The 26488-nt window shown below is 38.5% G+C and overlaps 2 protein-coding genes across 4 annotated transcripts in view; one reads left to right on the plus strand and one right to left on the minus strand.

Moving 5' to 3' along the window:
- The window catches only part of LOC129235517 (zinc finger protein rotund-like), a 104551-nt gene that overhangs the window by 16903 nt on the left and 61160 nt on the right, over nt 1-26488 (minus strand). The window contains exon 3 of the mRNA XM_054869404.1: nt 12576-12671. Within this exon, the coding sequence (XP_054725379.1) occupies nt 12576-12671 (96 nt within the window). The remainder of the gene's footprint in view (nt 1-12575; nt 12672-26488) is intronic.
- LOC129253439 (modular serine protease-like) lies at nt 6086-10038 on the plus strand. Of its 3 annotated transcripts, none has more exons than XM_054891808.1 (3): nt 6086-6371; nt 6455-6614; nt 9599-10038. In XM_054891808.1, exons 2-3 carry the CDS (start codon nt 6521-6523, stop codon nt 9970-9972), a joined length of 468 nt encoding a protein of 155 aa, XP_054747783.1. In that variant the 5' UTR covers nt 6086-6371; nt 6455-6520; the 3' UTR covers nt 9973-10038. The 3 variants fall into 3 exon arrangements, with proteins under 3 accessions (XP_054747783.1, XP_054747784.1, XP_054747785.1); XM_054891810.1 differs by lacking the exons at nt 6086-6371; nt 6455-6614 and adding exons at nt 6636-9338; nt 9398-9524; XM_054891809.1 differs by lacking the exon at nt 6086-6371 and having other exon boundaries at nt 6441-6614.

Below are 26488 nucleotides of genomic sequence, written 5' to 3' on the forward strand. Positions count from 1 at the left end.
CAATAAGCAAAATTGTCGCATTTGGGGTGAACATAATCCACAAGCCATTGCTGAGACGCCGTTACATCCTCAAAAAGTCACTGTTTGGTGTGCTCTATGGGCAGAGGGAATCATTGATCCATATTTCTTTAAAAATGAAGCCGGCCATAATGTTACAGTCAATGGAGAGCGCTATAGAGCCATGATTAATGACTTTTTCGTGCCTGAATTGGACCATGTTGATGTGAACGACCTTTGGTTCCAACAAGACGGCGCTACATGCCATACAGCCAACGCAACAATCGATTTATTAAAGGAAACTTTTGGTGAGCGCATTATCTCGCGCCGTGGACCTGTGGCGTGGCCTCCATGATCGTGCGATATAACACCGCTGGACTATTTCTTGTGGGGCTATGTGAAGTCGCTTGTCTACGCAGATAAGCCCGAGACGATTGACGTCTTGGAAGAGAATATTCGGCGCGTTATTGCTGACATACGGCCCCAATTGCTGCAAAAAGTGGTCGAAAATTGGGCCTCTCGGCTGGAATTTATTCGAGCCAGCCGCGGCGGCCACTTGCCCGAAATCATTTTTAAAACATAATGGCAAACCCTTATCTTTCTTCTTCTTCTTCTTAATTGGCGCGATAACCGCTTACGCGATTTTGGCCGAGATTAACAAAGCGCGCCAGTCGTTTCTTTCTCATGCTAACCGGCGCCAATTGGACACACCAAGTGAAGCCAAGTCCTTCTCCACCTGATCTTTCCAACGCAGAGGAGTCCTTCCTCTTCCTCTGCTACCACCAGCTGGTACCGCATCGAATACTTTCAAAGCCGGAGCGTTTGTATCCATTCGGACGACATGACCCAGCCAACGAAACCGCTGGATCTTTATTCGCTGCGCTATGTCTATGTCGTCGTAAAGCTCATACAGCTCATCGTTCCATCGTCTGCGATATTCGCCGTTGCCAACGTGCAAAGGTCCAAAAATCTTACGCAGAATCTTTCTCTCGAACACTCCAAGCGTCGCTTCATCGGATGTTGTCATCGTCCAAGCTTCTGCGCCATACGTTAGGACGGGCATGATGAGAGTCTTGTAGAGTGTTAGTTTTGTTCGTCGAGAGAGGACTTTACTGCTCAATTGCCTACTTAGTCCAAAGTAGCACTTGTTGGCAAGAGAGATTCTACGTTGGATTTCAAGGCTGACATTGTTATCGGTGTTAATGCTGGTTCCTAAATACACGAAGTCTTTTACAACCTCAAAATTATAACTGTCTACAGTGACGTGGGTGCCGATACGCGAGTGCGCCGACTGTTTGTTTGAAGACAGGAGGTACTTCGTTTTGTCCTCGTTCACCACCAAACCCATTCGCTTTGCCTCTTTATCCAGTTTGGAGAAGGCAGAACTAACAGCGCGATATCGATATCATCGGCATATGCCAACAATTGTACGCTCTTACAAAATAGTGTGCCTAAGCGATTAAGTTCTGCGGCTCGTACGATGCTCTCCAACATCAGGTTAAAGAAGTCACACGACAGCGAGTCACCCTGTCTGAAACCTCGTTTGGTATCAAACGGCTCGGAGAGGTCCTTCCCAATTCTGACGGTGCTGCTGGTGTTGAGCAACGTCATCTTACATAGCCGTATTAGTTTTGTGGGGATACCAAATTCAGACATAGCGGCATACAGGTAACTCCTTTCCGTACTGTCGAATGCAGCTTTGAAGTCGACGAAAAGATGGTGTGTGTCGATTCTTCTTTCATGGGTCTTTTCCAAGATTTGGCGTATTGTGAATATTTGGTCGATGGTAGACTTTCCAGGTCTGAAGCCACACTGATAAGGTCCAATCAGTTGGTTGAGGGTGGGCTTCAGCCTTTCACACAATACGCTCGCTGGAACCTTATAGGCGATATTTAGAAGACTAATCCCGCGGTAATTGGCACAAATTGCAGGATCGCCCTTCTTATGGATTGGGCAGAGCACACTTAAATTCCAATCGGCAGGCATGCTTTCATCCGACCATATTCTGCATAGGAGCTGATGCATGCACCTTACCAGCTCCTCGCCGCCATGTTTGAATAGCTCAGCCGGCAGTCCGTCCCTTATCTTTATATTAAAGCTAAATTCTTGGCCATAACATTAAATTATATACGTTTTATTTCATCTTGAAAACCTAACCTCTAAAAAAAGCACCCTTTACTAACAATGGAAGCAGGTATACCGCAAGGTAGTGTCTTTGGGCCGCGTTTTTACCTTCTTTGTACAGCTGATATCCCTACACCGGTAACATAGAACTCTTTAACAGAAACGATACTGTCTTGCTAGCATCAGACAAAGATCCAAGGAAGACTGCTTATGAACTTCAGAAATTACTTAACACCATTCAATGGCTCGAGAAATGGGAATTAAAATAATCTAAGATAAAACCGCCCACGTCACATGCACAAGAGAAGAAAACAATGCAACCCAACATTCATAAAGAATAAACAAATTCACCACGATACAAAGACAAAATATTTGGGTATGATTATAGGTAATAAACTTAACTGGAGGTTACACATCTGCCTTCTCCTAACTTGATAAAGAGGCAAAGCGAATGGGCCTGGTGGTGAACGAGGACAAAACGAAGTACCTTCTGTCATCAAACAAACAGTCGGCGCACTCGCGTATTGGCACCCACATCACTGTTGACAGTTATGACTTCAAGGTTTTGAAAGGTTTATTTAGGAACCAGCATTAACCCCGATAACAATGTCAGCCTGGAAATCCAACGTAGAATCTCTCTTGCCAACAAGTGCAACTTTGGACTAAGTAGGCAAATGAGTAGTAAAGTCCTCTCTCGGCGAACAAAACTCACACTCTGCAAGGCTCTCATCATGCCCGTCCTAACGTATGGTGCATGGACGATTACAGTATCCGATGAAGCGTCACTTGGAGTGAGAGAAAAGTTCTGCGAAAATTAAACCTTTCCATGTTGGCGACGGACGACGTTATAGATAGTGGAGCGCCCGGGGGTTTTGACCTCGGATCTCATAGGGACTGAATGAATTGCCATGTAACCAACAGGATTTTCTTTTGTATGCTCTAAATTGTAACTTCTACCAATATTATATTGTGCAATTAATTTTTTCATTGTTTAAACAAAAAATATGAAAAATTAATATATTGGAGCATAATAGTTAGTTGGAAATAATTTTTTTTTAGTTCTACGTTAAATTTTACTTAAATAATATAGATAAAGACAAACATCTTCCCAACGTTCCATTTTATTTGAATGGTCGAAGAGACCAAACTTGTCTGGTATTGCAAGTGATCAGACTATTGATGAAAGGAATGAGCTTCGAAGGGAGTCCTTTTAAACGAGGTGCCACTGAAAGTGTAGTTTATAAATGGATCAGAGGAGTAATTTATAGTAAAGATATTATTGAAAGCATAGAAAATTTTTGTGACATATCTTTCAATAAAAGTCATCAACACAGATTCTGCAGATGTTAGAATAGAAAGGGATGGTATCGATGTAAAAAGATTGGTAAACTTTTTCAAAGAACATAGTCCTTTTCCTGATACAGATGCAATTATGACAATTGCCACTGGAATTACCGGTGATAAAAGTATAAATTGTTACAATGCTTTTGACGAAGGTTTAAAATTTATGAAGAAAATCGAAGGGAAAAATGTGCGCGAATTGAAGTTATTAAGGAAAGATAAAATAAATTCTCTATTGGCTAAAACTAATAAAATAAAAATTCATGACAATGTTATTCCCGTTGATCCATTGTTGCTGTTTCAACGTATTTGCGTGTTGAAAAAAAACAAATGATGAACTAAAAACTTATATGAATTATGAACTGGCACCATATCCACTTGCTCTGTTAGAAGATGGCCAACTGCGAAAGACAAAAAAATCAACTTTCTACGAATTATTCCCAGAAATTCAGATTAATTTGAAAAGCTTAGAAAATGTTCATTATGTTATTGATGGAGGCTTGTTGTTATATCGTTGCAAATGGCAATTAAATGAAACATTCAAAATGAAATGCGAACATTACGTAAGATATTTGAGAATTAATTATAATAACGCATACGTGGTATTTGATGGATATAAGAAGGACGGTATTAAATCTGCTGAAAGGAATCGTCGCGCACTAAAAAATATAAGTACAGATATTGAATTTGATGAAAATATGCCATTAAAAATCGCTCAAGATAAATTTCTAACGAATAAAAAAAAATAAATCTCGCCTAATCGAAATGTTAAGAATAAAATTAGCTGATAACAATATTTTTACATGCCAAGCGGAAAGCGATGCAGATAAATTAATTGTTGATACAGTAATTAGCTTAGAATCTCAAAATATTGTTGTAATTTCTGAAGACATTGACGTCTTGGTTGTGTTAATGGCATTGGCGCCTCCTGATCGTGAAATATATTTTTTAAAACCATCCCGAGGCAAAGTTAACCAACAAATATTTTCATCGAAAAGTTTAGAAAAATCTCTACCAGCATGTAAAGAACATGTTCTATTTTTACATGCTTTCACGGGCTGTGATACTACTTCTGCGTTTTACAATAAAGGAAAAATTAAGTTTATCAAAAATTTTGAGAACGGGTTTACCTACAAATCCAGATGTGGTTAGGGAATGATTTAATCATCGAAAATTGGGGATGGAACTATTCCAATAATACCTATCATCCAATATTTACGAATCAATTACCTGCTTCGGAAAATTTATTAAAAATGTTATTTTGCAATTGCAAAAAAGGATGTGGAGCTGCATGCGGATGCCGAAAAAGTGGATTATACTGCAGTGTAGCATGCCTACAGTGCAACGACGACAGCTGTCTAAATATAGCGCCTATGATTAACATCAGTGAAATTGAAGATGATATTTGAAAAAATGTAAATTTTTCAATAGACAAATTTTTTTGTTAATTATTTTTTTAATAATTAATTCGATTTTACTTTTATGCTATAATAACAGAAAACAATTTTTTTATTTTTTTTTTTTGTATGCTAATTATTTAAATAAACAAATAGTTTACGTAATATTCTTTTTTAACATTTAATGATTCTTAATCTATTTATTTTTTCTGTTGCTTCCACTTCTGTTACAAAAAAAAATAAATTCTACAATGTTATTTGCATTATAGCACATAAGTTATTGCAATCATAAATTTTTGCTATTTAAAAATCAAATGCACAACTTTTAAATAGGTAGAGATTATTATTTATGTTATTCACAACACATTTTCGCAAAGATAATTTAATTTCATCTAGTCCCTAAGACATCCTAGGTTTTAATGTTTTTAACGCTCCAGACGCTCCACTAAGACATAAGTCAGCGAATAAGCATCCAGCGGTTATGTTGGCTGGGTCATGTCGCCCAAAGTGATACAAACGCTCCGGTTCTGAAAGTATTCGATGCGCTACCAGCTGGTGATAGCAGAGGAAGAGGAAGGCCTTCTTTGCGCTGGCAAGATCAGGTGGAGAAGGAGTTGACTTCACTTGGTGTGTCCAACTGGCGCCGGTTAGCACGAGAAAGAAACGACTGGCGCGCTTTGTTAAACTCGGCCATAATCGGCCAAAGCATCGCGAAATCAGGACTAGGTTTCAACAACTTCATTGGCTTTTGGGAAAAAATTCAACGTTCTCACTAGAATAAGATAAGTATAAGATACTAATATACGAAATAATAATAATACCAAATTGGAAATATGGCTCAGGGCTGCTTTCGAGTATTTTTTCCCCCTTAACCCATGATCTTCGAGCGAATTCGGTGGCACGGCATTACCAGATTGATCTCTTTTTATATAAATATGACCAAGAACGTTCACTAGAGTAGCATTTCGCAAAACTGAGCGAGAACATTTTATGCTATTACCAGAAGCTCAAGAGCTAAGTTGACTGGGCCTAAAAATATCAACATTGACAAATAGAGGAGGTAATACCGTCGGCGGAGTTGACTTACAGCAAAAATTAATTCTATATTATTATAGGTATGTGCATACAAAGCAACGCAAAATTAGTCAACCTATGGGAAGATTTGTAAGTATTGCCAATGACGTCGTAAGCCAATCATATGTGGCAATTGTAGTCCAGTCAGCTTAAATATGCAAACAGACAAGCAATGGAGCGCGTAAAGATCAAAGTAAAGACTCCGTCACTTAAAACCATTTTTTTGCGCTGCTCTTCCTATTTGTGGTGTGCGTGCCTTGATGTTGTTCCAGAAAAAAATAGAGACCTACAGTTTACGCCACATCGGGATGGGGTATGTTTTTATGTGAGAAGCTTTTACATGGCTGAAATGCACTCGAAAATCAAAGATATCATACGTAATTATACATATCAAAGTCACACACACATTAAAACGCACATAAATGTACGAGTATATGGGTAAGTGCCGTAACCACTTCGGGTTTTGTTTTTCTCTTATGAATTTACCGAATTAAAAATCTTAATCAGTATTTCTTTGCAAGGCAACTTGAAAGGCTGAATCGGAGCTTCACAGTTATTTGGCATATAAACGTATAGTACATCCATACATGTATACATATATTTGGGAACCAAATATGTTTGCTGCAACATTAATATTACTCAGCCATGTTTTCTTTGTTACAAGTATTGAGATTACGGAGGGTATGTGGCAAATGAGTTTTGAGTGGTACAGTATTCATTAAAAGTGAAGTTACAACAAGGCTGTGTATGTGTATGTATACGAGTATGTGTTTAAATTGGTTAAACGTACGTAGAAGGGATTTAAAATAGGAGATAAGAATGCAGATTTTGTAAAAAAAGGTGTCACTAAACTGCGGTAATGAATAATTCCTAGACAGTACCTTTCTTATATCGTCTTTGAGATTTGTTACGTAGCCAGTTGTACAATTTTACATGATAGAACGCAACGAGTTAAAATTATTGCAATTTATTATGCAAATGGTCGAGCTTTAAGAACAAAATAACACAAAACTCGTGATTTTTTTGTGGGAACAATCATTTAAATGAGTCGAAAATTCAAAGGTTGATGAACAACTTTTAAAGAACTGTTTCTTTCGAATATAGCAAAAGGACTGGCAAACCAAAAACTGGACGTCCTGTTGATAATATTTCTACTCTAGTGCAAAGTGTTGCGGAACAACCTTAAAAACCGATATCTCGACGTTCTCAGCGATTAGGCATTCATGAATCGACTGATGGATTGCTTGGCGAATTTTATTTGTAGACGTACTCATGGTGGATATTTGAATGTTGCCATTTTCGCATATAATTGTATTTTGAAAGAGTGAAACTTGAAATAATCTAAATTTTTACACATTTTCTTTTGAATCAACATCTAGGCGCGTTTTTTGAAAGAGAAATTGCAGATTTTTGCAAACATTTATGCGCATTTTACTTATAGTTTCTCTTTTGATCGACCCCAAATTAAAATCCAAAACAAACTTACTTAAAACTTTTTGAAAATAAATGCTGTTGAACGCTTAACGCAAATTTTCACTATCCCACCAAAGAAGAATTTTTTAGAGGCGCAGAATTTTTATTAAAATAAATCATAAGAAATTATTGAAATAGCCAGAGCTTTTTGAGCTAATGGCAAATTTCAATTTAACGTTTATAAGTAATTTCCGGTATAGGGGTTCCTCGACTGCATCGAATTTCTATGACTATTTAGGCAGATTAGTAGCAACCGCAAAATGATACTCATTTATTTTATTATTATTACTATTGTTGTTGCTATTAGTATTATTAGTGTTGTTGTCATTATTAATTTTGTTGTTGTTGTTGTGTTATATATCACACACAGTTCGGTCCGATAGGAATAGCTTGAACCCTTTGCATCATTCGACGGAAAAATCCACAAACAAAAGGGTGGAGGATATGATTCCCGTCCGATCCCAAAAAAACGCATAGATTCTTCCTGGCCATTAATTCGCACTTAGCCATCGCTTAGGCCGGCTCCCCGTGATTTCAGCAACATCCTTTCCGGTTGTTGTGCTCATATATAAGTACCTTGTTTTGGAAGACCATTTTTTGAAGGCTGGCGACTGTTTAACGTGGGGCCAAAAATTTTTTTAGTTTTTAACAATGGATCAAAAAATAAAATACTGGAAACTTTTTCATCTTTAAAAAAACACCCGAAAAACACCATTTCAAATGATTCGATGCTCTTAAAAGGTTATATCATAAATCGAAAATTAAATTTTTGGAAGCTACTTGGAAGATCAAGTCGTTAGCAATAATATAAATATGTTAAATTCTCGTCCAAACTCGAAAAAAGTCTGGCCAAACCGGGGTGCCTAACAGAACGTTAAGGTCGTCATAAAATCAAAACATGGTATGTGAAAAACAGTTTTTTATGTCATTTATGTAAATAGCAAAATATACCCAAAATACTACCTTGTGGGACTCCAGCTGACACAATCAAATAATAGTTATAACTGATAATTGTCAACAACAACCACACATGCTAATTTCCTAACAAGGAATTTAACTCTGCCAAAAGCATTAGAGAAATACGTATACACAAGAGAAAAATAAGATAAACGAATTGCTGATATCATTAATAGAAATTTTGTAAATCGGGTCGTACGTAAAATAATAATCTCACTTCTCAATCATTCACATTGAGATTGAAACGATTCTCTATAATGGTTTTTTTTGTTTAATATATATTACAACGGGCTGATATTTTTAAAGTCATCAGGTGCACTACTAGTGCTTGAAGTATTATTCTCATCCAGACGCTACTGGCTTAAAATTTCAGCACTAATATCAAAGAGACTACCACTATCTGCATTACTACTTTCATTTAGAAGAGCTCTCTATTTTGGTTTACTCATCTTATTTTTTCCTGCCTTACTTCTTTTATGCGTCATTTCACAAACCATTCACAAATATCTTCGCCACCCACAAAGAGTCGACTTAAAGTAATGTTTTCCCGTATGCTGCAAAAACGACGCTTGAGGGTAGCGCACGTACGTTTTTAAATAAAAGCCACTGCAAATATTTTTAAGCAACCAAAAATACTTTAAACTGAGCAAACTTATGGTTTGCACAAATTCAAGGAATTTGATTGAATTTCGGGCAAATGGCTTCCATAAGAATTTAAGAAGATTATAGGTGAAGTATCGTTTTCGACGAGAAGAGCAGATAAGGGTTATCACACCTGCTTGCCATGAAACAGCTTTCCATAAGATACCAACTGCTGTTTCGTCTGTGGAATTAGCGCAGCAGAAGGAAGTGGAGAAGAAGGCCCACCGAAACATCTTGCAGGATGTGAAACAGACCTTTTGCTTTATGAAGAGGATTCTGAGTTTCACAAAATGAAATTTTAGTACAGGTTTAAAAAAATGTTACAAAAAAAATGTAATATAAAGCATCATATTTCTAAATATATGCAAGATAAAGTAATTTTTTAATTATAGAACCAGGAAAGTGGTTGCTTTGAGTGATTTGTGAAAGTATGCGTTGCTATGCGCCATCTTCCACTAGGCAATTCGAGCTGTTCTAAGGTGTTTATAACCGGCCAAGGACTGTCACTTCAGCAGTACTGTAATTTATGGAGAATGTTTATGCTGTTAAAACAGCAACAACCCGCTGTAATAAATATTCACATTTATTTTTAGTTGATTTCGAAGGCTGCAGTGGATCGCAATGTGATGATGGCACTTGCATTGAAGACACCTATTTCTGCAATGGTTTCAAGGACTGCCCGGATGGATCGGATGAATCGGAACAAACGTGCAAGGAAGCAGAATGCACTGATAGCGATTTCAAGTGTTCCTATGGCGCCTGCATACCACACCAAATAACCTGCGATCAAAAATTCGACTGTGTGGATGGCAGCGATGAAACTTTCGCATTATGCCCCAATACGCAACCATGCCCCAATACGAAATTCCAGTGTGGCTATGGCGGATGCATTAATTTTGATGGAAAATGTGATGGCAAATTTGATTGTCCCGATCAAAGCGATGAGTATCCACCGTTATGTCAATGATTTATTAGCCACATGGCAGACTTACAGATTTAAATGAAGAAATAAAGAAAAATGGATTAAACGAACAGATTTAGTAGGTATATAAAATTCTGTGGGTATACAAATTACGCATTTCAGGTAAACGTAGAATTAAACAGTATGACGCGCTTAGAGCACAAAGAATTTTTGAATTAAAAATGGGTTCCTGGCCATTGTGACACTAAAAAAAATTTTAGAGCTGATGAACTATCGAGGCTCGACATCTCACTTTCTAACGAGAATATTGAAAATATTACCGGTATACCCCTAGAAACATGTAAGCTACCTGTTTTTGAGAAACTTTTAAGAAAGGCGAATGCAAAATGGCATAATCGCACAGTAGATATCAGCGCATAGCATCCCTGTTAAGCCAAAATAACCATACCCTTACCACACTGCCTTCTGTTATAACTGTGAACTGCCCTTTAGGTAGACACGCACATAGGCTAGGCTAGGCAGAAGCTGCCTAGATGAGAGATAGAGCATGGAGTATCTAAGATGTTAAGCCCATTTCGAATTTGGAAAAATCCACTTCAAACTCATGTACAGCGGCCACAAAAACCGCCGAGTTATATTACAAGTTTCAAGTTACTCCGCTAAAATTTTTCCGATGACAATTCGTCCGCCCTATTGGAGGCGCTAATTTGTTTTTTTTTTTAATTTTGGACATTCGAAAGGTATTTTTTCGACATAAATTTACACCCATAAAATTTTTTTAATCATAATCTGTTCTACGCAGTAGGGTGGGCTTACTAGACTCGGAACGACTTGTTTATATATGTAACTAAATATTTTAATAAAGAAAGATGTCAAGCTGATGAGCTTGATATCTTCAAGTAACGGGTGTTTTCTAGCTGTATGAGAACTACTGGTATCGATAGTTTTACAGCTAAGAATGGCAAACTGTGTTCACATTTCTGTTCGGTAAGGTTTGATTCGTCTTTGCAAAATGCACTTGAGCAACATGTCTAGCTCTGTCAAGGTAGGAAAAGACCTCTCCGAACCTTCCAATACCGAGCGAGGCTTTAGACATAGCGATCCACTACCGGGTAACCTCTTCAACTTCCTCATGGAAGGGGTACTGCAAAGGTTTCGTCGAAATGGCACTATTACCACCAAAATTGAGCTGGACAATTGTATGTGCTGTCCAGCATAGAAAATCGTAAGCGAGATGTTACTAATGTTGATGTTGTAATTAGAGTGGGTCTTGCGGTTAACGAGGGCAAGACGAAGTATATGCTTTCCACTAGGAAAGATACACGGCGTTTTGGATCCAGCATTTCACCGGACAACTAGACAACGATGTCAGCCTGGAAATAAACCGACGAATCACGCTTGCTAATAGAGCTTTCCTGCCCGACAAAGCTAAGACTCTAAGACGCTCATCTTTCCCATCCTTCTCTATGGAACTGGAGGAGGGGTTGTGTCACATACTGATACAGCCGCTCTTGGGGTATTCGAGAGAGAGATACTTCGGAAAATCTTCGAACCTCTTCATGTTGCTGATCACTACTTTCGCCGAATGAAGCACGAGGTATGAGCTCTATGACGATGTGGACACAGAAGCTTGGGCAAAGAAGGTCTTCGGATGGCAAATGGCAACGATGTAGGGTAAGACCATGCCTCCGAAGGAAGGACCAAGTCGAGGGAACCCTACCATCGTTTGGTGTAACAAATTGGGGAAGACGCGCGCAAATGGTGATCAAGCTATTATAATATATATAGGTAAGTAAGTAAGTAACGTTTGACAAATAAGCATGAATCTTTTAACACCAGAACAACGTTTCTAAACTGAGAAAATTTACTTTGATAAAAAAAAAAATACATAAATCTGTTCGCGAAGTTCATAGGGCACTGGCGGCATCATCGATACTCATTTCTTTCTTATGATGCCATTACGCTGAATTGCGAGCGTTATCGAGCCAAACTGGCTGAGCTTTTGTTTCCAAATATTAATCAGCTAAACATCGACGGCAGACGGCGCAACTTCCCATACAGCGCACATAAACATCAATTTTTTGCATAATCAATTTGGTGGCAACTTTCTTTCCAGAAATGGTTGTAGCCCTTTCGATAATGCGAATTAATGCCTTGGGTTATGTAAAGTCATTGGCTTACGGCGACAAACCAGCAGGTCTTGAAGCGTTACAAGCCAATATTCAAGCCATAATTAACGCCATACGTCCAGATTTATTGGAAAAAATAGTCAACAATTGAACTAATCGATTAAATCATGAAACTCGTAGCCGCAGCGGCAATATGCCCGATGTCATATCCAAAAACCTGAAATCCACTTCATTTTAATAATATTTCAGTTTTTTATTACCATTTTAAGTTCTCAAACTCTTAAAAAATACCCGCGAGCTACTGAGTGGTCTCCGTGCAAAGTCACCCTCCCCTTCGCGCAGTTTTGAGTCACTTAATATAGCTGAATGTTGGCTGATAGCAAGACTGCAATCGGATCTTGGGTACAACCTTTGGCTACTATATAGAAAAAAGTATATTTAAGAAGTTTCGAAGACCACCTGACGATATGTATTATAATTTTAGTAAAGGACATAGTCATAATTGATAAAAGTAAATACCTCATATCCTTGTTTGATGGCCGACATGTGGCTGCGTGTGGCTGCAGCGGATGGCCAACCATTATAGTCAGCAATTTCTTTGCCATGTTGTCCACACTGTGCCAGGAAGAGGCAGCAACAAATGAGTATAAAATAAAGAAATAAGAAAGAAAAAAATACGAAAGGCGAAAGAAGAAGAAGAAATAGAGGAATTAGTGTCAATATTAATTCTTAGTAGAAAATGAAATCACTAGAAGAATCAAAAGTAAACAGCGACCGAAGTATTGAAGCGCAAAAACAGTAGAATACTAGCAATTAACAGCAATAGAGGCTTAGAAAAAGTAACCAACACGCACAGTAACAGCATATAATCCCGATTGCCAAGAAAAAAAATAGCGACACTCCAAAATGCAAACTGCGATTTTGTTTTATCTGCCGTTGAACACTTTCATTGCCAATTTGCAGCTTTTACAGCAAGCAAATAAAGGGGAGGTTTTCGCAAATCCAACTAAATTTAGAAATATAAAAATGCACGTATGCGCTTTTGTGCAATTCCGACTCGCACGCATACAACCCCACGCAACCGCAGGACATTGTCGGCTTAATAAAACAAAGCAAAGCAACTGGCGTTACTAATTTTTTCTAATGCCTAATTTTTTTTTCAACTTCATTTCTATGTCGTAAAAAATAGAAGCCGTAATTTTTTGCTTCTGCTTGTTTTTCTCACTCCACATTTTTATTACTGCCCGCAAACGTGGCCACAGACATTGAACATCGCGCGCCGCGTCAATTTTTTTCGGTTCTATCTTGTTTCCGTTTTTTTTTGTATTTTTCTTGCTATTAAATTTCTATTACTAAAAAACGTGTGGTAAGCAAAAACACTGAAAAAGCGAATACAAACACACAAAGAATAGTAAAAAATCTTAAAAGTGAAATTCACAAAGTCCTAGCACCTAAAAGTATGTAAACAAATGTCGGTAACCTAGAAAATCAAGCGCACATCGACCGCGGAAATTCCAAATGCAAAAAAAATAATAAAATACAGTATACTAGAAAAAACAAAAAACCAAATGTGAGCGGCGCACAATTTCCGTGTGCCGGCTGCCGACAACAACAACTGCAAAATAAACATAAAAGTGCGCAAAATACAAATTCAATTGCCACGTTAGTTCATTTTGACGGCCAATCTAAGCACAAATGTCAAATAGAGAATAGAAATTGGCGGCATGCCTGGCTGGCTGAGTGAATGGGGGCGTGCGAGGGTGGCTGGCCGGAAGTGACTAACGGTATTTTTTCTAAATCACGCCAAATTGATTTGTGTGCACTCATGAGCAATTGTGTGCATGTGTATGTGTGTATGTGACGGATTTTTTATGACTGAGTTGGCAATACTTGCGGCTAGGCTAACATTTTTTAGAATTTGCATTTTTCGCGACTTTTATTGATTCACTTACTTTTTATTTTTTATTGTTTGCGCTATTTGCCGCGATTTTTATGCCAACATTTTTTATTTCAATTTTTTTGGTAAGCGCTGCCTGGAATGGTTGTCTTTATTATTTGATTTCATTGGGTCTGTTATTTATACTCAACACACTGCAACTGATTCCAGTTGACGGTTTGCCGGTGTTTCTATTTTCCTTTCATAACTTTGACGGCCTTGACGCTTTTTTTATTTTAATTTTTTTTCTGCTTTCTGTAAAAACGTTTGAAATACATATCTAAATCGACATCAAATTTGCCACACTCCATATTTTACAGACACAAATATGCCAGCTCCGCAGGAGAAATGCCAAATCTATTTATTTGCGGAGGTTTATAGTGCAAATTTTGTGAGCGATTCGGATATTAACCTAAGCTATTTAGGTTTTTCAGATTCTTCTTCGTCCTTCAGCGCATTATCCGTGTTAGAAATTAGTGTTCAAGAAGCGATTGCAACACTGAAACCCTCATTCATAACCGGTGTTGATGGTCTTTCACCTGTCCTTAAAAACTGCTTCTCGCTTACAAGGCCATTAATGTTAATTTTTATTAAATCGATCTATGCTGGTTTATTTCTATAGCTCCAATCTTCAAAACTGGCCATAAGAATGGCATCACAAACTGTGGACCGATTACGAAATTGATACAAATTTCTAAATTAATTGAGACAGTTTTTAAGACAAAGCTTGTTTTTACTTTATCAATATCTTTTTAAAGTGCGTGGACGGTCTACAGTTCCAAACATTGCAATTTTTTCTGAGTAGTGTATCGATAGCTGGCTGAGGCTGTCTATTCAGTAGATGCCATCTGCACTGTCTCTTCGAAGGTTTTTGATAAATAAAATAAATTTTGCATAAATTAGCGTATTTCGCTGTTCATTCCACCTTCCTAACTTGAATGAAACCATATTTGTCCGGTAGGATCTGCTCAGTTGCGCTGGAAAACACAATTTCCCATCCTTGCCAGGTATCAGCTGGTGTTCCTCAAGGTAATATTATTGGCACACTACTCTTTATAATTTTTGCTAATGATAGAAGTTTATGTTTTTACTTTTCGAAATTTCTCCTTTACGCTAATAATATATTATTAAAATTTACTCCGCCATATCGAATGCAGAAGATACAATTTTTATGCAATCTGCCCTATATTCTTGGTGCGGGAAAAATCATTTATGTATATTTGAATACAGACAAGTGCTTTCAATTAGTTTTTTTTAAGAAAATCGAGTACCTTAGATAATACCTATAACACTAATAAAGATCCAGTGGTATTTTCCGACTCTGAACTCACATTCAGTAGTCATATATTAGGTTGGGGAATAAATTCGTAGCGTTTTTTCCGAAGGCTCGTATTTCAACAAAAAAACAATAATTATTTAAATAAGTTGAAAATTTGCCACAAATCACCTGACCTGATGTCAAAGAAGTTTTTAGCCCAGTTTTTAAGGACCTTTTTGTTATCGAAGGTAACGCCCTTCATACGGTGTGAGAGGGAGCGGAAAAGATAGTAATCGGTCGGTGCAATGTCCGGAGGATACGGCGGATGCTGAAGGATCTCCCATTCGCGCTGTTGGAGTGCGACTTTGACGACTTGTACAACATGGCCGCGTGTTGCTCGAAAGCAGGCGAGTTACTGAGAAGTAATTAGAAGCAACTTTCGTTATTTTCTTTGTAGAGCTCGTGAGGCACCCAGGCTCTCAATTTTTCGGTAAATCACATTGAATGAAGGTTGATGAAGATTGAGAACCGCGTTATGATCGCAGTTCATTTTTTCCGCGAATTCACGACTGGTTTGACGACCGTTCTCCTTCAAAAGTGATTTGAGACGTTTTTCATCGAATTAAGAAGGTTTTCCCCTGCGGGACGCGTCTTCGACCTCATAGTCACCATTTTTGAATTTGGCAAATCATTTCCGTGCTGTAGACTTGCCCCAACGAGCGCAGGGGACTCGGCCAAAACTAACACACAGTTGCAGCGCCACATAAATAAGTACAAAGTACTATAAGACTCGCCTGTGACACCTTCTCCATACACGTCGTAAATATCCCGGACTACTTCGGCAGCTTTTTGACATCGATGAAAAGCAAAGAAGAGCAGGTGTCGAAAATATTGATTTTTGCCTTCTGGGTATTCCAATTCTACGCTACGAACTTATTCCCGAATCCAATACTTAAATTAGTCGAAAAGCCTTTGAGGCTTAAAAATTTGAAGTTGCTTCTCCTACGCTTATCTCATGATTTCCTGTCAAGTGTCTGTACAGTGAAAAATGTATCAATTATATATAGAATTTCTTGCGTCCTTGCACAGACATCCATTAACGTCTGATAGTTGGTCGTTTTTTGCAAATAAAGTATTTGTATGTATTAAAGAACAAATAATTCCATACCAATGAACAAATCTCGTAAATCCTAGTAATAAAAAGGTATGATATTTTTAGAGCCACCACAAACGCGATTAATCTTTCGGATTATTGCTTCTAAAAATATTTTCCAAAAGTCGTAAATCCTTCACAAAAAGCAAATATATAGAATAGAAATATAGAAAAATGCACGAACAGCCATTGACAAAATACAAAATACGCGACAGATTAGCTTGAAAAATAGACGATCAGATTTAACGGTGTTGATTAAATTGAACGAAAGCATAGCGGTTGACTTGTGTGTGTTTGAATCCAAAAGTAAATAAGTGAAATAAATTGAAGCAACCAAACAAAAACATACATATGTACATATGCACATAGTTATGTGTAAAAATTTCTAAGTCATTTTTTCGATGGCCGGCCCTTTCGCATCATCAAACTTTTATATGGCACAATTTCCATAGAGTTATGGGTAAGTATCAGGCGGTTTCACAGCTGATAGAACAAGTATATTTCTAATCCAGTATTAGAAAATAAGTAAATCAAAAAGGGCATGCCTATGTAGACTTCTCATTGCTGGTGAGTGAAAAACCCACGTTCAAGGTCAAATAGCATTTTTTTTTAATTTCATGTTGGGCTACTAGTTTGTATTGTTTAAGTTTTTTATGCAGTTTTCTTTCCAATCATGGCAAATAAAAAACATATTCTTTAAAATAAACGTCAGACGCCACAAATGCGGGTATCGCCTTTTTAAATTCATGTCAAACAAATATATTTAATCGACATTCATTATGTGTTCATGGACCTATGCAGATGTCTAGAGAGTCTGATGCCCGCAGTAGCCGAGAGAGTGCGCGATACTACCACGCGGGGGTCCCAGGGTCGAGATACACTGCGGGCATGAAACACCAAACGAAAGCAATAGCTAAACGCAAACCTTTGCGTGTATGCCTCTCATGAAAAAGTTTCTCACAACGAACGAGAGGTGCCTTCAAATTGCTTCTCAGCAACTCGCCTGCCATCGAGCAACACGCGGCCATTTTCCAAAAGTCGTCAAAGTCGCACTCCTAGAGCTCGAATAGGAGATCCTACAGCATCCGCCGTATCCTCCGGACCTTGCACCGACCGATTACCATCTTTTTCGCTCCCTCTCAAACCGTATGAAGGGCGTTACCTTGGATAACAAAGAGGTCCTTAAAAACTGGCTCAACAACTTCTTTGACATCAGTCCAGGTGATTTGGGGCAAATTTTTAACTTATTGAAATAATTATTGTTTTTTGTTTAAATAAGGATCTTGAGTAAAAACGCCATGAACTTATTCCCCAAACCAATATTTATATGTTTTCCGGCAGTAATGAAATATTTCAAATAATTCTATCGCACCGTGACTATCACTAACCGAATAGAGTTACGCAGTAATCTCCGTTTAACCCATAGGTTAATTATGGCTGTTGTCGGAAATCTGTTCACATTTTTCCCAACACAATTCTGAAGAGCACTCATAAGTGTAATGCGGTGGTCCAAGGGAGTAAGGAATTAATTCGGCTATAATTCGGTTCTCCTTGTCCTCCAAGACGTTCTGAGTGCGGCTTTCAGCAACGAAAATGAACCGAGAGTTAAAAAATTTTGCTACCTTCTGAAGTGGATGTTGAGTGCAGAATTAGCAAAACATGGTCGGTCTTCGGCATCCCCTGCAAAAATTTACCGCTATCTTCGACGTATGATTCGAATTTTCTGGCCGGGAACAATAACCCACGTGGATTTGTTGAGGAAAGCCTCACAGATGAAGGTGAAGCAGCCGAAATACGGCACAGGAAAGCAGTGCATCCCCGGCATTTCGACGACAACGATGCTGAACAGGTACTGCACTCCTTTTCAGCAACCTGATCGAGGAATCGGCACTCCGCTTACCACTTGGCGATGCTCTACAGACGCAGAAATTAAATATCTCGCCCTAACATAGAACGAATTGAGATCGCTAGCACATGACCGTATTCGTGGCGAAAAGGAGTGAAACTGAAGTTTGAAAAAGTCGAGACAAGAAGTACCGAGAGATTTGGTAACTTCTGAAACACTCAGGCAAAAAAGTTCACGGCTTCCGAAGCTCTGGAAAGTAAAAGGGTAGATAGTCAAAGAGGAAAGGAGAGAAGTAACAGAAGGAAAGAGGTAGGATAGAGTCGAGACGGAGACAGAGAGAGTTCTCTAAATTTTTTGGTAAGTCTGAAAATATCCTCCAGTTTTTAATAACGAATTGCACTCTTTCTCATGGCATTAGAAACCAAAATTCGTTGCCTTGCTCTAGCAAAGGCAAGGCACTCACAGAGAAAATGTAAATGATACTAATGATAGTCATATGCTGACATCATGGACTGTGTCCTGTAATAATATCAACCGAAATTATTTTCTTCCAAGATAGAAGAAAGTTCAGGCTCGCTGATCCAATTAATGATCCCTGCAGAACTGATTCCGATAATTGGATCTAGTCCCTGTTGGATAACTGCTGATTCACAGTTGACCTTGAACACCGCAGTTTCCTGGAATTCATGTATGTAAGTACAAGCTTATTCGGTATTGCAACAGAATTAAGCTTCTTTTTATGTTCTTGAACGGTCTTAGTGGTTTGCCTTGCGTTCTCCAGAGCCTTTAGTGCAGACTGACTGTCATTAAAGACTTCAATCTGTTTCCCGCTCCATCTCCTCTCAATTATAAACTCTGCTGCTTTACAGATGGCAAAACCTTTGTATATTTCTGTGTATTTATGTGTTCGAGGGTAGTTTGAAAAGACCGCGCAAAGTTAGAGATATGGCACTATTGGCATATATCGAGGTTATGTTTAGTTAGCAGTATCTTTTGGAAGAACAGACTCCAAGTTTTAGCCAGATTCTTCAGACTTGGCCCCTTCGAAACCGTCGGACTACTATTTGTTCCCCAATTTGAAGAAATGGCTGGCGGAAAAAAACTTGTTAAACGACTTTCGTATTTACGTGCACATTTTTGATTGAAATCAAACCAATCTAGTAAGCTTAGGATATTTCAACAACCCTTTAAGATCTAAGAGGCTTACTATCTGCTTGACCCAAATACCATCTGTGGTCACTTGTAACATAAAAACAATCAAATAAGATAGGAACGGTAGGGGGCGTCCATAAATTACGTGAGGTGTTTTTTTTTATTTTCTATACCTCTCTTCTCCCCTGGTGAGATGTCGTGAGATTTTATTCAACCCCCTCCCCCATACCCCAATCTCTCGTGAGATTTTTCAAAATGTGGGTTTCTTATGTAAACGCGTTGGATTGTTATTGTAAAAAGAGAAAAAAAAATTGCTTCGTGCTTTTATTTACAATTAGTTAAGACTAATAATCAATATTGCTGAGAGTTATAAGTGTAATAAAAATTTAACAATAGAAGACTTAAATCGTAACTACTGCGATTAAAAAAATAATATCTACTCTAATTTAGTCCATGGAGAATCATGCGCGGTTTCAAGAGAGACTATTGGGACCAACATGTCCGTATGATTTTCAGTAAAATTCATCTGCTCCTTCAACTTCGTTCTGATCTAGCCACTCTAAGCCGTTGACACTTGCGCACAGTAACTCATTAGCTCGTCTTGTGACAATCCGTGAGGGTCGCACTTTGCGGAACATACGCGCTTGCTTAGATGGTGCAATGTGAGCTGTTCGCCTGTGCTCTGCAGCTCTTGTGATAGATGCGAAGTAAATACCGCATGTACTGCAGCATCTTTTCTCTAAATTATCACGTATACTTGGGCAATAGAGATCATAAGGCGTGCTGATGAAGGCATTCAGCGGTTGAATCGGTAGGCGTATTCGAAATGGAGCGAATGACTTTCCGTCATGTTCTTTCAAGTCCGAAATTGTCAAACGTCCATCAACCTGAGTGATAGGGTATGGAGGTAGCAGAAAACGGTCGTGAAAAATCATATGTAGATCACTCCGGCGTGCGCTGCAGCAGTTAGGTCAAGCTCCATATGCAGCTTAGCAATCTGTTTCTTCATAGTATCTTGTGCTGGAGTGGGACGTACGTTAGATGGTGTAGTGTTCGACATAGCTTCATCCTCATCATCGCTGATCACAAGAAGCTGATTTTGAATTATGTGAAAACAGTGAAGGAAATGACCGCGCTAATATTTTGTAGTTATGATTTTAGCATATTTTATCAAGAGTTTCACTGTTTCAGTTTTTTTATGCTATTAATTGTAACAATAAACTTTAATAAAAAAAGTATTTTCTTAAAAAAATATATTTAACCTACCTTTTGAAGGAATGCTAAAGTAGACCGAACTTTTCTCTCAGTGGATTCCCTGAGAAGCCGTTCAATCTCATGTTTAATGTGATGTATATATTAACTCTTCTTTCTTCGGAAATTTTTGCTTCGCAGTACTCCATAATTTTATCTCATCGTCGTGGCAGGATTTCTTCGCCTTATAGACGTATCTTTTGACGTATGCGTTATACAAATCTTGATAACTCATTTTAAATTAGTAAGAGCATGAACTGAGTCAAGTAAAACATTTACAAGAATAAACAAAGAAGATTGGAACCTGTCCGTGTGTCGCTGCCACTCAGCTGTACGCTCTTGTTCATCGAGTCGCGCGTTCGGCTGATAGTGGCGCGAAAACAAACGACGGGATACAAAAAAAAAATAAATAATTGGCGCGTACACTTCTGTTAGGTGTTTGGCCGAGCTCCTCCTCCTACTTGTGGTGTGCGTCTTGATGTTGTTCCACAAATGGAGGGACCTACAGTTTCAAGCCGACTCCGAACGGCAGATATTTTTATGAGGAGCTTTTTCATGGCAGAAATACACTCGGAGGTTTGCCATTGCCTGCCGAGGGGCGACCGCTATTAGAAAAATGTTTTTATTAATTTTGCTTTCACCGAGATTCGAACCAACGACCTCTCAGTGAATTCCGAACGGTGATCACGCACCAACCCATTCGGCTACGGCGGCTACACTGTACCGTAAATTCAGATTAAATTGAGCTATTTGGTATAAAACAAATATGGTGGTTTGACAGTAGTAATGTACATATAACGTCGAAGTATGAATGAAATTATTTTCTTTCGAACGAATTAGTGAATGATCTTAATCATACTACGATTACGCTTAAGATTAAATCTTAAGCATGTAAAATCTGGATAATCGACCAAAATAGTATAATTTTTTTTTATCAAAAAAAAAAAAAATTGCGTGATATTTGCCGAGACGCCCCCTCTCTCTAACGTAAGATTAGATGAGATTTGACTCAACCCCCTCCCCCCTTAAACATCTCACGTAATTTATGGACGGCATTTCGGCAACAGTTACGACTGCTGGGCTTTCTCTGTTCAAAAACTGTATTTGTAATTTAGTTGAAATTTTTGGTGTGCATATAAATTTATTTTCCTATGATGGCACATACCCGCCTGTGTAAAATGATTTCTTATGAATGATCATAAGCCTGCGATAATAGCCGTATTATTTTGTACACGAATTGAAAACGAACACTCGCTTAAGTGTCGTTTTACATACAGAGCAACAACACAAGTCGTATATATTAAGCCAGTAGGATCCAACTCGTATAAAGCTATACGACCTGATGTGAGTTCAAATGTGGTTGATTATGAGTGAACCTAGAAAGTCTTTATTTTTTTGATTTTGATGGACTCGTGTAAAACTGCCCATATTGTATGCATCGTACTGTACTGGAATATATCTACATACATACACAAATATACAAATTTACAAATGAAAATATGAAAATCTGTTCAGACTGTTTTTTTGAATAAAAAGCTAAGTATTTCCGTACTTCCCAAATTTCCTAAAATTGTACTATCAGTTATCAGTAAATCTGTAAGCATGTGCGACTGATGAATACAATAATTTTATTCTAAATGTTAAAGCTATTTGAGCGCAAGTTCAATTAATTTACAAGCTTCACAAGCATCGAGCAAAGCAAAACTGCAAAACAAAACTTCACTAAAGCAATCACTTAGCAACACGCGGCTCTCGACTCACAGTCACACAAATACAACTACAACTTTTTCAAGAGTAGCGGTGCCCGAGTTGAGTGGGAAAAGGAGCCATGAGTGCTTTCAAGTTCTATGCCAGCGCAGAAGAAACGAGATGAATGAGAAAAGAAGAGATAATTGAGGAAAATTTATTACTGCGATGACTTTGACATAAAACTTATACCTGACATGAAAATTCTTTCTATATTTCAATTAAAATTCATTAAAGTAGAAGGTGTTTATAGAGCAGTGTGAGGAGTTGCACAAGTATGTGGTAGGGGTGAATTTTTGCCGTTCTTACCTCTGCAATTGCCAGTCTCTAGACTACTATTCGAACTGAAATCGTGTAAGGAAAATCGCTCGACTTCCTCGAATCAAACGAGTGCCAAACACAAAGAAATATACTGGCTGAAACTTGGTGGCGTTCTTTCCAAAGATGCTACTAACTAAACGTAACCTCGATACGTGCTATTAGTGCCACCTCTAGGACTTTGCCCGGGCTTTTCAAACGACTCTCGCATTTGGCGTACTACTTCGACACAGTTGATTCCAATACCTTTTCTTCCAAATTCTTGAATTTTTTTCTGAATCTAAGAAAAACTCAATAAGACATTCATGAAGATTTTTCTTAGTTTAAATTTATATCCAATCAATGAAATGATAATCATAGTGGTAGTCAAACCGTAGTCGGACTTGTGCGAAATATCTCTTCTCACTCATACAGAGGTGGATCGGAGGCAGTTTACTTATTAGGTGTTGCAAACTGTTTCTTTAGCCATAGACCGTAGAAAAAAGGGAATTGTTATCAGAAGGCTGCCGGATAGATTTACTTCTGCAAGGCATCAAAAAATCGTCTTACATTTATCAAAAGATGTAAAACGATTAAAAAAATTTGAGTCGAAAAGCCCCTTTCATTTCCAAATAAATAAACTTGTTACAAGCAGTGATCAATTAAACCTTCCAATTGCAATATTGCAGCACCTGTCAAAGCCACCTATGAACTATAAAAAATTCTAGCTCTCAAAATATTCAGTAATCCTGCCAAACGTGTGGGAGTTATTAAAGAATATTATCGAAATTACGGCTCAGTTCTAATTACCCAACATGAATTTCTAACTTTATCGGACAAGACCAAGCTTCAAAGCATCGACAAAGATTGATTGCTTGAAGCGGTCATAGCATGGCGGAATCATCGGAACTCATTTCCTGCGAATTGAAGAAGTGGATGTCGTTACCGTGAAAAGTCCACTGTATAGAGTGATGTTATCTAACTCTCTGCGACCATAGCCCCACAATATCGATATATCCAATTCGTGGATCCAACAAATCCACGCTACATGCCATACAAGGGACGCGCAGCACGAAGTTGTAAAGAGACATTCGCGACTAGCAAACGTTATTTAGCCACACTATCAGAAGATCCGATAATACCTGAAAATATGACTTCAAAGTATACGCGAGATAAGATTTCGTCACTAATCAGCGATATGCAACACGCATTAATGCACGCAGGAGTCTCCGAGATCAGTGGCAGTTAAACAGACTATACTTGGCAAGGAAATATCGTGGGAAGAGGTGGACAGGCCCAACTGGGGTGGAAAGTAAGCAACTCTATGTATATGCAACTTTTGATGGACTGCATGTGAAGAGTAACGTGACGTAGAACCTTAACGATAGTACCAGGATCCAGGTACCAATGATCGGTACATTGACGGTGGGAGATTTGGTTCGGGCTAAAGTTTCACACTGATGAGGTAAAAGCTTTCGAAGCTTCCTCCAGAAAGAAAAAAAAAAAAACAAAAAACCTAAATATGTGCAGTAAAGATTTAGGATACAAAAAACTCAATGCTTCGATCGGCTAATAGGATTACATCTTATCAGCAAGTTGCTTCAATGACTATAAGGCGCAATTTTTTAGAAAACTTAGTAAGTTCTAGAAGTATTCATCCAAATTCTTCATCAATATTATCAATTTTTATACTGAGGAGCGACTTTACCGATTGGCATAAAAATTTGGTATCACCAGAACTTGTTAGTAAAAACTCGATAAATTTTGAAACGTCACATGGCATAAATGAAATCGCAGAAAGAAGAACAACAATTGTACCAGTGAACGCTGCAATAAACGCGCGAACGCCTCCAATGCCTCACACAAGTAACGGGCTCGTCCGCTGCTTACCGAGAAAAAAATTACGCGAGGCTACGAACGCGCTTTCTAACCCACTACAAAAACAATAACAGCATAAACCATTTTTCACGCCACCTATGGGTAACAACAAAAACCAACAGCAACATTGAAAGGCAACGTGTGGCATGAAAAAACATACAAACTTCTGGTGTTACCGCCTCAAAAGAGCTGCAAGAATGGAATAGAAGCGTTCAAGCTGTGCTGTAGCAATTCAACGAAAACGACAGGCAAAGGAAAAATAATTAAAATAAAAAAAATGCAAAATTTTATTAAAAGCAACAACAACACACACAGCGTACTACATCGGAGTTGCTGTTGCCAGTTAAGTTAAAAAAAATGGTGTTGTTGGTAACCAAAAGGCGTAAGCCAAAAACGTGCATGTGTGTTTGTGAGCCTATGCATTTTTTGAGCTTTTTTTATTTTTGTTTTCAAGCACAAAAATGTTATGAGAAAAAATGCTTTGAAAAGTTCTGGGGAAAAAATGGCAGCCAAAAAGAAAGCTGCACAAAATAACCAACTCAAACTCTGTGCACGCAGCAACCAATGGTCAGTGATGGAAAAAATGTTTTGCGATTTTTTGTTGTATTCTCTCATCTTCGCGTAGTGTTTCTGAAAAGCAAAGCTGCTTCAAAAACAAAACAAAAAATACAAAAAAGCGAGAATAGCATACACCGCAGCAAATCGGCTGAGTTTTTGCTCGCTCGTTTCTCGAATCCTTAGACGCCGTAGCTGCAGCAACAACAGCATTTCCTACTTCGTCGCGCTTTTGACCAACACTTCATGCAATTTTTACGATTCTTCTATGCGTTTTTTGTTTTCTTTCTTTTTTGCGCTTTGGCTTGCGTCAGCCCAGCTCCCTGCCTCTCCTATAGCAACTACTACAACGACTTTAGTATCTATGACCACTAGACAGCGACTGGCATCAACGCTAAGCTGCTGTTTTTCATCCTTTCGCTACCACACACATTTACACTATTTCTATTTACCTTCATTCATATCCCTCTCGCTCTCCTCCTCCCCTCCTATGTCCTGCCCGTAGTCCCCGTTGGGACTAACACAGTGAGTTTGGTGTCGGCATTGGCGCGTTCAGGCAGCTGGCGAGGTGAAGGAGTTGGCCGTATGTAGTACTAATAGCAGTTAATATTTATGTGTAGGAGGCGTCTAGGTAGCTAGGCGGAGCAGTAAGAGCAGCAGAATTCGCGCGAAAAACGAGCAGCATACAAAACAGAAAAAAATTAGGCAAATTACAAAACAATATATATTTTTTTTCGCTGCGTTGTCCTGCTCTTAGTCGTTCCAAATTTTTTCCGAAGCCTTTGCTTTGCCGAGCAACGCGTTGGTAAGGGGTATGAGGCTGTGAGTGCTGTAAAAGAGTTGTTAGTTAGCGGTCACAAAAGGCAACGTCAAAGGTATGGTACAGCGCGTGGTATGAGTTGTAACTGTGGAAGCGGTCGACTCGTAACTATGTAGCCAGTGTGCATCAAGCCCTTCCCGTTTACCACTCTGCTGTTTTGAAGGTGCTTCATGGTGCCTCAGCCAGCGGACTATCCTTCTACACTTGAACGTTTTTGCGGCTTTCATGTATTTTGTATACCCAGCGTGTTATTTCAATATTGAATACTTCTATCTGCAACTGCTAGTAAATTGAGTTGATTTTCAGTCAAGTGGCCATGGCAAAAGTGTATGAACTATTTAAATCTGGAGCCCCAATTTTCAACGACTTTTTAAGGCATATTCTTGGTCCCAATGTCATGATTTAAGCTCTCTGTTTCTGGTGCCGATTATGCCACATATCGGAGGTCATGGCACTTAGCAACAGATGTTTACCTAACCGCTCATAGCTTTAGAACGCATGAGAGTCAAACGTACGTCGGGCGGGGTAACGTTTTTAATG

Source organism: Anastrepha obliqua, chromosome 1 (assembly GCF_027943255.1).
Source record: "Anastrepha obliqua isolate idAnaObli1 chromosome 1, idAnaObli1_1.0, whole genome shotgun sequence".
Lineage (NCBI taxonomy): Eukaryota > Metazoa > Arthropoda > Insecta > Diptera > Tephritidae > Anastrepha > Anastrepha obliqua.

Excerpts from the sequence above, each read along its gene's own strand:
- LOC129253439 (XM_054891808.1), top strand. The coding sequence starts at position 6,521 with ATGTATACATATATTTGGGAACCAAATATGTTTGCTGCAACATTAATA. Across the intron at positions 6,615-9,598 it reads AAGTATTGAGATTACGGAGG|TTGATTTCGAAGGCTGCAGT; the intron begins GTATGTGGCAAA and ends ATTTATTTTTAG.